Consider the following 12,078-nt stretch of genomic DNA (forward strand, 5'->3'; position numbering starts at 1 on the left):
ATGTTTGGTTAAATTCAAAGCAAGAAAATATATACAATTAAGACACAAAAATGTATGTAGTAGATAGTGCATTTTAGCAAGTTGTAGGGATTAGCAGCACATTGTACATTCTAAAATACAATGGATAAAATGATCAGCCTAATCCTTATTAATCTGAGGGTTAATGGTTTCTTCCACCAACCCCCTGAACCAAAATGATTATTTACGTGATGTTGGGTGGGTGTGATTATTAAAGACATAAGGGGTAGTCAGTAAGAGTTAATATGAGATGTGATCAGAGAAGGACAACATGGGAAAGGGTAGGAATACATGAACAGTTGTAATAAAAAAAATTTAAAAAAAGTTGCTGAATAAAAATAAAAATTGTTCCAAATATTGAATTTGGAGAGATATAAAGTGCAGGAAATAATGAGGAAATAACAATGGACCCTTACCGAAACCTGGATATTGAAATAATTTTAAATTTTTGAGCCTACCAACTTTCCTCCGTTGTTCCCATTCTGGTGGCTGAAAGGGGTTGATGTACCACTGTCACAAATATTCTGTGTATTATTTTTTTTATCTCATAAATAAGGCTAGTATTCTCTTTTTTGTTCTTTCGTTTAGAATATGTCACCCCATACTGAGAAATTATGCTTTTCTGTAAATAGGTTCCCATTATTACAGTATGTACCAAATATGAGTATTTCTCCTGGGCAATAATTAGTGAGCTCAGGCAAATGGTACACAAATGTAGTACTCAAACTGACTGAATAGTACACCTGGAAGAGCAGCTGTCTCTGTGAAAGCAGATGCCTTGTAATAAAATGTGTTTGACATTTATTTAGACAAAAATAATGGAAACTAAGTACCGGTACGTTGAATCATGATTAGACATCCATTTATTCCACCTCTCTGAAGTTCATCTTCATGATGAGATTTATGGGAAGCAACAGAAAAAGAATACGATTGTGTGTTCGTAACTAAAACTTCCCTTAGAATTCGTATATAAATAAATTTACATTCGTATTTAAATAACACAGTGTGGTAAAAAATGCGTCACCTGAACACCAGTACCTGTAGGCCTTCCAGTATTAAAAAGTTGTATCAGTGGTAGAGAATGAGAGATTTAGATTTATTATCAAATATAGGAACACAAATACGCAAAGCCATGCAGAGGTTTGCTGCCAATGTTGTGGACCCCCACTCTTCGCTTTTAACTATGCAGCTTGAGCATATTTTATGATTTTTAAGCAGTTTTAATACAATAATACTTTTGAATTCTGCGCATTAAAAAAATCATGCACACAACCAATGAAATGTATCATTGTAATAGGTGAACTGCAAATTGACTACAAATTACGACTGCTCAAGAGCAGTGAGTAGATTGCAGGTCAGGTAGTCTAACCTCAGCTTGTTGCATCCCGCAGTACTGCCACCGTTTAAGTTCATGGTGGAGAGGATACGTAATTTGCTTAACCCTGCAGCCAGCACTTTGACTACTGCTAAGTTTCGGTTGGTACCCTATGCAATCTTTCTGATTCAATTTGGAGAAACTATTCGGTTAAAAAATTGATTTTTCCGTATCTTAAAATCTGACTTCACAGCTGGATGATGACCCACTGGGCATATTTTGAAAAGTTTGCATCAAAGAAAGTGGTCGCTGGCCAGTTAACATTTGATGGGTTTTTAGATAATGGATTGTTGCGTACGAAAATAGCAACATATCGAAATTGTTTTTGGTGTTTAAGAGCATTATAAAGAAACGACTTCTCCCGAACAGACGTTTATCATTAAACATGACTTTATGTGGCAACAATGCGCTTGGTTCATACAGCTACCGTCTACACAGCTCGCTCAAGTTCAACATTGAAGTTCTTGCTGCTACTTTGCTGACGCAAAGTTGTTGTGGGGTCTCAAGAGTCGGCGAGTGGGTGCCGAATCAAAAATGCTGTTTGACAGAAGTCTTCTGATTTCTGCCGATTGAAGACGAGCCTATGAGGAAAGCATGAAAAAGCGATGGAGAGGATAATTTACTTTCCCCAGCCAGGACTTCGACTACTGCTGATTTTCGGTTGGTACCCTTAATTTATGAATAGTCTTAGTGCTTGTGAACAACAACTACGTTACCGGTAAAAGAAAAAGGAGCTGTCTTCGCCTAAGCTGGACCCCCGTACAATTGGCCAACGGTTGCAGTGCTCAAACGTCTGGTGTCGTAAGACACTAATTTATTTCAGCGCGAATAATCTCTGGCACACGTTAAAGCATCGAAGGTATTTCCAGAGTATGCGTTACGATATGCTTGTTGAAAAAAAACTTTGAGCATATTTGTGAAAAAGCCACAGACGGCAACGTCTACTGAACGAAGTTGAACCAAATTAAAGATGATTAAAAAATTACCTAACGTCGAATATGGTTGAAAGCAGACTGTCAAAATTAGCTATCTTGTTGCTATAATAAGATATGGCTTCTAAACGTTAGGCCTACTTTAACGACGTACTCCATGTGTTTGCTTCACCCAAAGCAAGAAAATTCAACGTAAAATTGTAATAAATAAACCTTTCCTAGTATTATTTCTGAAATCTTACTTCTAGTCCTTTACTTTTATTTCTGACTGGTAATTCACTATTAATAATTTGCGAGCAGCAAATTAACTTGAAAATTTTACTGGTGCTGCCAGAAGCGGAGAAAATCGGCACTAGTTGAAAGATGCTCGTCTCCGAGAGTTGCCAATTTAAGCTGTCCCTAGGCGCGAAGTATTACTGTACGTACTGTTAAGGGAACCCCAAACGTTCAATAATATTGTCAAACTGTCAATATATTGACAGTCTGAGGGCTCATATTGACACATTGTCAATGCTAGAAATATTGATGAGCAGTATTGATGGACCTCAAAGTATTCTCGGTGTTGAAACTTCCTGGCAGATTGAAACTGTGTGCCGGACCGAGACTCGAAATAAGGACCTTTGCCTTTCGCGGGCAAGTGTTCTACGTATCTAAGCTGCCCAAGCACGACTCACGACCCGTCCTCACAGCTTTAATTCCGCCATTGCCTCGTCTTTTCCTCGAGTCTCGGACAGGTACAGTTTTAATCTGCAGGAAGTTTCATATCAGTGCACACTCCGCTGCGAAGTGAAAATTTCATTCTGGATTCTCTGTACTGTCAATAAATACCTCACGTGTGGTGTCAAATATAGAGGATTTGACAATATTCTCCATTCAGAAGTAGACAGAGCTGCAGGAACCAGCCACACGGCGTTAGCGTGAATGGCCAGTGACTACTGCGTCATTATCCAGTTGTGAAGTTAGACTATAAGATACGGAAAAATCAGTTTTGTTATTTTTTTTTAGTAATTTTTATTGCCGAACACCGAGTGAGATGGAGCAGTGGTTAGCACACTGGAGTCGAACTCGGGAGGATGACGGTTCAAACGTCCGGCCATCTTGCTTAAGGTTTTCCGTGATTTCTCAGAATCACTTCAGGCAAATTTCGGGATGGTTCCTTTGAAAAGACACGACCGACTTCCTTCCTCATCCTTCCGTAATCTGAAGGAACCGATGACCTCGCTGTTTGGTCCCTCCCCCCGAATGAAGCAAGCAACCTAACCGATTAGTTTCCCCAAAAGTGAGTGAAATGGTTCAAATGGCTCTGAGCACTATGGGACTTAACATCTGAGGTCATCGGTCCCCTAGAACTTAGAACTACTTAAACCTAACTAACCTAAGGACATCACAAACATCCATGCCCGAGGCAGGATTCGAACCTGCGACCGTAGCGGTCGCGCGGTTCCGGACTGAAGCGCCTAGAACCGCTCGGTCACAGATGCCGGCAAAGTGAGTCAGAAAGACTACATAGAGTACCAACCGAAAATACTAATCTCCTGGTCATTAATTAGACCAGTCAACGAAGACTAAAAATGGTTAGAGTAGGGGAAAGGTTCGCGTAGTAGCGAATTTTTGTATATTGACAGGAGGGATTGCTATGAACAACATACTAAAAATCGTGACGAGTGGGGTGTGAGTGTGGTGGAGAACACGCGCGTATCCCAAAACAGTGGTTTTTAATTTTTTACACACAAAGTAAAAGTTTTACTGAGAAACTAAGTACAAAGATAGATGTAGCTTTGTTTCACCTGTATAAAATATTCTTTTAGGCACTTCGGGATGACTTGAAATTTCAAAAAAATGGCCCTGAGCACTATGCGACTTAACTTCTGAGGTCATTAGTCGCCTAGAACTTAGAACTAATTTAACCTAACTAACCTAAGGACATCACACACATCCATGCCCGAGGCAGGATTCGAACCTGCGACCGTAGCGGTCGCTCGGCTCCAGACAGTAGCGCCTAGAACCGCACGGCCACTCCGGCCGGCTTGAAATTTCATTTATCGTGTATCGTACGAAGGAAGTTGCGAGGAGCGAACAACACATGAGGTTGAGCCAAGCGATGCGACAGAGATACGCGGCAGTGCCATAATTGCTACCGTCCCAATGTGAACCAGTTCAGAACCTTCACATGTTTCTTTGCGCTCGGTCGATGCGGATTGCTTCTGCGCTGTATTGAGTCGCGTTGCGTTTTATATCGCATATTGTATCATCTCAGTGATCAAAGAAACAGTAGGTGTGATGACCAAAACAACAACAGACTTTCCTTATACACGACTGTAACATGTGCATAAGGTCCTAAATGACAGCTACACTAACCCGCTAAGTCATTAATTAGCTCACTTAACGAAGATTCAAAAAATGGAGTGGCTCTGAGCACTATGGGACTTAACATTTGAGGTCATCAGTCCCCTAGAACTTAGAAGTACTTAAACCTAACTAACCTAAGGACAGCACACACATCCACGCCCGAGGCAGGATTCGAACCTGCGACCGTAGCGGTCGCGCGGTTCCAGACTGAAGCGCCTAGCACCGCTCGGCCACACCAGCCGGCTCAACGAACACTAAAAAGGGTTGGATCAGGGGAAAAATTCGCGTAGTAGCAAATTTTTGTTCTGTGGCAGGAGGGATTGCCGTAAACAGCAAACTAGAAATCATGAGCAGTGGGGTGTGGCGATGTGGAGGGCAGCGTTTAAAGATGACTTCGTTACGTTTTTCTTGAATGACTCGGAAATCGCAGCTCCTAACGAAAATATTTACCAGTACATAATTAAGCTACATTAAATTTCCTACAAAAACGTTCCTGTTCATTCTGTCTCTACGGCTAATTTTCTCTGCGTAGCATGGAATGGAAAAATTGCAGTTTATTAAAACTAGTGTTTTGCCGTAATAAAATTAATGATTTATTGGAAGTGAAGTAGAGCCGTTTTAAAGAATACATTGTGTTCGGGAAATGTAACAGGGTGGAGACGGGGTGCAGAGCAGAAGCGTAAAGCCACACTGTTCTAACGCATACATCCGCCATATGTCCCACATTGATTTCTGCCGTTATTTCAAGCAATGTTAGTTGTATGTTAGCACTGACAATTCTACGCTGTCGTTGCTACTCTCTTTCGTCAAGTGAAATCCGTCGGCCATTGCGTTGTCAGTGTTGAGAGGTGATGCCTGAAATTTGGTATTCTCGACACAGTCTTGACACTGTGGGTTTCGGGATATTGATTTCCCTAGCTATTTCCGAAATGGAATGTCTCACGCGTCTAGCTCCAACTACCATTCCACGTTCAAAATATGTTAATTTCCGTAGTGCGGCAATAGTCACGTCGTAAGCCTTTTCACATGAATCACCTGAGCACAAAATACAGTTCCGTTTGTGTGTGTGTGTGTGTGTGTGTGTGTGTGTGTGTGTGTGTGTGTGTGTGTGAAGTGAGCCAGAGCACTACCTGACATTAAGCTGGGCTTCTGGGTATAGGGATTTAGTCAAGCTTTATTCAGACGTAAACAGGGGGGAGGGCTCGCAGCCCGTGGCGCCACTAAAGCAGTTGGTTTTCGTTGGCTCCAGAGATTGAGGTGTGGGGGGCTCGATGATTGCACGAGGGACCTGCACTTGGTGCCACCGTTGTGGAGCGATAGAGCAGCCAGTATATTCCAGGAGTCGCGTAATGGGCCTAAGTTCATCGATCCGTGGAGGAGTTTCTGCATTGCAGATGTGATGTGATCAGAGATGCGTGAGATGTACAGTTCATCGTGAAGGTCAGCAATGCGGGTCCAGCTTGGAGTTCCGAAGAGGAGGCATCTGTTTTGAAAGACTTGTAGCGGACGAAGACTGGACAGGCTGGTGGTTCCCCACGTGGAGTAGCCACAAAGAAGTTTAGGTAAAACTGTCGCTCGATATAGCTGAAGCTTTATTGGAACGTTCATCTGGCCACTGCTTAACAGTGGATACAATTGGTGTAGGAGGTACAGTAGTTGAATCCTCTTGTTGTGGATATGACGTTTGAAAAGGAGTTTGCTATCCAGGGTCAGCCGTAGGTATTTTACTTGGTTTATCCATGCAAGTTCTTGAAGAGTAAGGCTGTCTCGTAGGTCAGGTCATTTGCAAGTGAAGAGTACGGCCTTAGTTTTGTTAGGGTTGAGACGAATGTGATTATTTGATGCCCACTGTTCTGTCAGCGTGAACTGGCGCTGCGGTCTCCCTACTGTTGCAGTAATCTGCCAGCTACTGGTGAGTAAGGCTGTGTCGTCCACAAACTGAACTAGGACGACCTGGTGCAGTATGGTAAGTCGTTAACATAAACGACGAAAACAGTTTGGGATAGGACCGAGCCCTGTGGGATTCCTTCCTATAAACGTCTAACGCGGGAGCGTTGTCCATCGATGTGAAGCATTATCTTCCAATGTTGAGAAAATTGCCAATTATATGTAGGCAATAGTCAGGCAAGGTTTGCAGGTTTTTCAGTTTGATCGGGGGTACTGCCATTCACTTTGCCATACACGAACTGCATGTCAGCGTACTCTTCATTGGTGTAACCTCTGTACATGGCGCCTTCACGTTCATAACTGATTGTGAGGCCGGTACGGCACAGTGCACGGAGGGGGAAAGGGACGTAGGCGCGCATGCGTCAACAAACAGATAGTCGATCCCAAACCTTGAGATACCTACGTAAATACCGCGGTATCCAGGGGCGTTTACAGTTGGTTCCCAAGTCGAATTAATTCGATACGTCGGCAACAGTTTATTTGCGGACTCGTGTTTATTGGAGCTTTTTAGTTATTTTTGGCCTGCACTTTCCACCACTTCTGAAACACCCTGTATGCACGCCCACAGCAGCGAAAGGACTACTAACAAGGGAACCTCCCCATCGCACCCCCCTCAGATTTAGTTATAAATTGACACAGTGGATAGGCCTTGAAAAACTGAACACAGATCAATCGAGAAAACAGGAAGAAGTTGTGTGTAACTATGAAAAAATAAGCAAATTATACAAACTGAGTAGTCCAAGTGTAAGATATGCAACATCAAGGACTGTGTAAGCTCAGGAGCGCCGTGGTCCCGTGGTTAGAGTGAGTAACTGCGGAACGAGAGGTCCTTGGTTAGAGTCCTCCCTCGAGTAAAAATTTTACTTACTTTATTTTCGCAAAGTTACGATCTGACCGTTCATTCATTGACGTCTCTGTTCACTGTAATAAGTTTAGTGTCTGTGTTTTGCGACCGCACCGCAAAACCGTGCGATTAGTAGACGAAAGGACGTGCCTCTCCAATAGGAACCGAAAACATTTGATCGCAAATTCATAGGTCAACCGATTCCTCCACAGGAAAACACGTCTGAAATATTCTATACGACACTGGTGACGGCATGTGCTTCACATTACAGGAATATGTTGTCGACCCACATAATTTGCACACTTGGCGAATGGGTAAAAAGTTTCTTCTACCTTGCCCGATTTAGGTTTTCTTGTGGATGTGATAATCACTCCCAAAAAAGTGATGAAGACATAAGAGTTTGTCACATAAACTGCAACAAATGAATGCAAGTTTCACAGTCGCACAGTTTTCCCTGTGCTCTGTCAAAAGAAACGTTTTTAACGTTTTCAAGTTTTTCCGTGTGTAGACCGTCAAATCCTGCATGTGTCCAAGCAAATCTGAACATGTCCTGGAATTTTGGAGAGCGAAGTTGCTCATGTCTGAGTGCATGAACTTTGATAATTGTCTGAAAATAAAAAATTAAAACTTTTCACTCGAGGGAGGATTGCACCAGGGACCTTCCGTTCCGTAGCTGCTCGCGGTAACCACGGGACCACGGTGCTCATCAGTGTACACGTACCTTGATGCGGCTTATCTTGGACACGGACCACTCAGTTTGTATATTTTGCTTATTTTTTTCATAGTTCCATACAACTTCTTCCTGTTTTCTCTATTGATCTGTGTTCAGTTTTTCATGGCCTATCCCTGTGCCAACTTATAACTAAATCTGAGGGGGGTGCGATGGGAAGGTTCCCTTGTAAGTATGTTTTTTTTTTTTTTTTTTTTTTTTTGTGCGTATACAGTTACTTGAGAATGGTAACACAGCCGAATCGTCGTAGTGGACAAAATAAAATCAGCCGACGCAGGAAAGTTGTTTGTTTTGAGGAGAGGAGAGGCACTGACCGCAGAGCCCCTGGTAGAGCGCGACGATGCGGCGGCCGCGCCGGCAGGCCTCGGCGCGCAGCTTGCAGCCGTTGCCGTAGGAGATGCCGTCGCTGGCGCAGACGGGCGCCCACTCCTCGGAGCAGCTGGGGCAGCGGCACTCGGCGCGACCCGCCCGCTCCTCGCACTCGGCGCCGTGCTCGCAGCGCCGCACGCTGCACGGGCCGCCGCCACCTGCGCAAGCGCAAAATACCTGCACAGCACACCCACAGTCTAACATGACACTCGCGACGCTCACTGCTGTAAAAGTTGCTTACCGTTTGACAGCTGGAGAGACACTGGCGCTCCAAGCGGCAACAAAGGAGAACTTCAAATGCGTCGTAAAGTCGTCGGCACACGGACCGTGCTGTCGAACGTTAACGTTGAGCGTAAGTTCAACGTGCTGCTGAACGCCCAGGAACGATGCGGCTTGTGCATACGGTACGTGGGACCGACGTGGTATACGCGACCGCAACGCACTCCAGCGGCAGTTGAGGGAAGTTTCTACTTCGTAAATCACACTACTCAACGGGCGCGCGTAAAATTCCCACGTTACCTCTATTAAAACGTACATTTCCTCCATCGTCCACGAAAAGGAAAGTACCGTGTCCAGTCAATAAGGACACAGACTTATAAAAGTTCCATCACAAACAGTGCGGTACAAATTTGGAATACTTCTCCGCATAAGATAAACATTATTTCATCATTCCCACATTTTAGTAAAACCCCAAGGTCAGTCTTACTTGATCACTGTTCCTACCTAGTAGCAGAATCTTTGCAACATGTGAATTACGAAGCGTAAAAGAAAAAGGAGCAAAATATCTTTATACAAGCAGTGCAAGCTGTCCTGTAGATTAAGCCAATCGAACAAAGTCATCCCTAAAAAAAAGTGAACTTATATTTACATAACGTCAACTATTATAGTATACACTTATATTAAACTAATAATAAAGTACGAGAACCTAATAAAAACGCGAATCTTAAGAAAAAAATTTGGGAGTGTCAATAAGCGAACCACCGTCCAATACACAATTTTCTAGAAGACACAGACACTACTCTTTACGCTAAACCAACACCACAGCCCTTGTTCCTAATCATAGCTTGCTAAGACTTTCTGAAAGCCTTATTCGTAGATATGTTACGAAATGAACTTCAATTACTACAAATTGTACCAAGAACAATGCGTTTTGGGTGGATATTCAGTGTGTGTCTGACTTCAAATAGCCTACTCTCATAATACGCAAGTTACAATAATTCTTTTGCCACGAATATGATGTTTCTCATTATTTTATTGGAACGAATCACACAGTGAACAACGGGTTTTCCAGTGATTCTCAATTTGCTGGTGCTCAGAAACGGCATATATACATATAGACTTGAAATGAATGCCAATATGGCGCCTCATAACTCTGTTCTGAAGGGAGACGGCGTGCGTGTGACGTAGGTCAACGCTCAGACGCACGCTCAGAATATCTGACATGCCAGATATTGCTCTGCATGCTCGGAAAGACTCCCGAACGTGCTGTTCCACGCTATGACGTCAGAAACCCGGCACGCTCAACGCCCAACGTTCGGACGCACGGTCCGTGTGCCGACGGCTTAAGCATAATGTTTGTTTTGCATCCCTTTCCTACGTGATTTACGAAATATTTAAATTATTTTTTTGCCTCCAAGGATTTGTTTAATATCATAAGACATAGATGTTTCTAAAAAATGATTCTAACATACGCGCAGATAGGGATAAATATCATGAATCGAGTGGCAAGGTACAATACATTCGTGAAGAAACACTTGTGACGTTGGATAGAACTGTAGCTTCCCGCGTTGATATCAACGGAATATAAACACACAGATTCACGCACAAGAAGCACACACACGTAGTCCGGAACTGTGCGACTGCTACGGTCGCAGGTTCGAATCCTGCCTCGGGCATGGATGTGTGTGATGTCCTTAGGTTAGTTAGGTTTAAGTAGTTCTAAGTTCTAGGGGACTGATGACCACAGCAGTTGAGTCCCATAGTGCTCAGAGCCATTTGAACCATTTGAACACACACGTACCTCTACATGAAAAAGGGATCGACGCCCCATTTGTCGTTCCATACACCTTCTGTGTTTTAGTCATTGTCGCCTGTTTACACTAGTATCACCTTCATTTTATATTATTCTAAGTGGATCAAGAAACTGCCAAACAGTGGGAGGAATATACTGTGTGTTTAAACCCCACTTCCCCACAGCCAATAACGCGGTCAGAAGTGCTGCCCTATGTTAAATTTGCCATTAGAGACTTTTCATCCAATGACACATGCACTAGTTTATCAGTATCGGAGAAATGTTCTACCTTTTGCTTTAGAAGGCGGAACATATTGTCACTTATCCCTCATTTTATGTGTATGCTTTCCACGCACATCTGTAATGTACACACTGATGGAAACACAAAACATTCTGACAAAACCTGTATGCTTGAGAGCTGTAATGTAATAAATTTAGAGCAAACAGCTTATTTTCGTCTTTCCATCTTGCAGATGGCGTCCTAATCTGCCGCGCCCATTGGCCGCGTGGTTTAGGCGCCTTGTCACGGACTGCGCGGCCCCTCCCGCCGGAGGTTCGAGTCCTCCCACGGGCATGGGTGTGTTTATTGTTCTTAGCATAAGTTAGTTTGAATAGTGTTTAATCTAGGGACCGATGATCTTGGCAGTTTGGTCCTTTAGGAATTTACACACATTTGAACTTTTTTTTTATTGCTAATCTGGCTCAACAACAGGTCAAGGGCACCTTTTTTTTAAATATCGAGATCCTGTAGTCTTCAAAATTTTGTCTGTCCTTCATCACTTGATCCTTCTGACTCAGTTTCTGTTGCTGTCTGTACTTGTCCCGTAACAGTTTCGCACGAAGTCTAGCGATCTGCACATTCTGACACTCCACACGCCTTTTCGTAGATGCGAATAACTGTACTTAATTTTACCACTTCATCGTCAAAGCAGGTGAATCTGGCACTGACATATGGAGAGTTGAACTGGCTGCTTCTGTGCCATAGAATTGTTTTACGGCTTCAGGCGGATTGTCGAACCTTTGTGGTAGTTTCCTCTCCACCGTCAATTGGGTTGGCTCATTTGGAATGTCAGACAGTGTGGTTAACTGCATTCCACACGAGTTTATTGTTGTCTGCATTCATGAACTGGCTTTGTTCTACGTGTAGCGGACAAAACTTAACATTATTATGAAGGTAAACAGGGTTTGTTTTCGTAAGATCTTCTCGTCTGCAATTCACTACCCATTTTCTGCTCCAAAAACGAAACATTAATCATCAATACACATGTAGTTTGCAAGCGAATCCTGACGATACAGTTTAGTGACATGATGGTATATACTTCCCAGGGTCCTTAGGGAACCTAAAAAATAGATATTGTCTCTTTTGTTGTTGCTGCAATCTAGTGCGCTACGCTACACTCACACTTGTAAAAGCCATTGTACAAACCAAAATAAACAACTACTATACGCTTTCGCTTTCACGATCGCTCCGATCTCAACAGCTTAGCTTAGTGGTCGCTTGGC

General features: G+C 43.2%; 1 protein-coding gene across 1 annotated transcript in view; it reads right to left on the reverse strand.

Moving 5' to 3' along the window:
- The window catches only part of LOC126252249 (agrin-like), a gene marked incomplete at its 5' end in the record, with an annotated part of 306,781 nt that overhangs the window by 219,242 nt on the left and 75,461 nt on the right, over window positions 1-12,078 (reverse strand). Inside the window, one exon of the mRNA XM_049953122.1 lies at window positions 8,510-8,722. Within this exon, the coding sequence (XP_049809079.1) occupies window positions 8,510-8,722 (213 nt within the window). The remainder of the gene's footprint in view (window positions 1-8,509; window positions 8,723-12,078) is intronic.

This window comes from Schistocerca nitens, chromosome 4 (assembly GCF_023898315.1).
Source record: "Schistocerca nitens isolate TAMUIC-IGC-003100 chromosome 4, iqSchNite1.1, whole genome shotgun sequence".
In the NCBI taxonomy this organism is placed as follows: Eukaryota; Metazoa; Arthropoda; class Insecta; order Orthoptera; family Acrididae; genus Schistocerca; species Schistocerca nitens.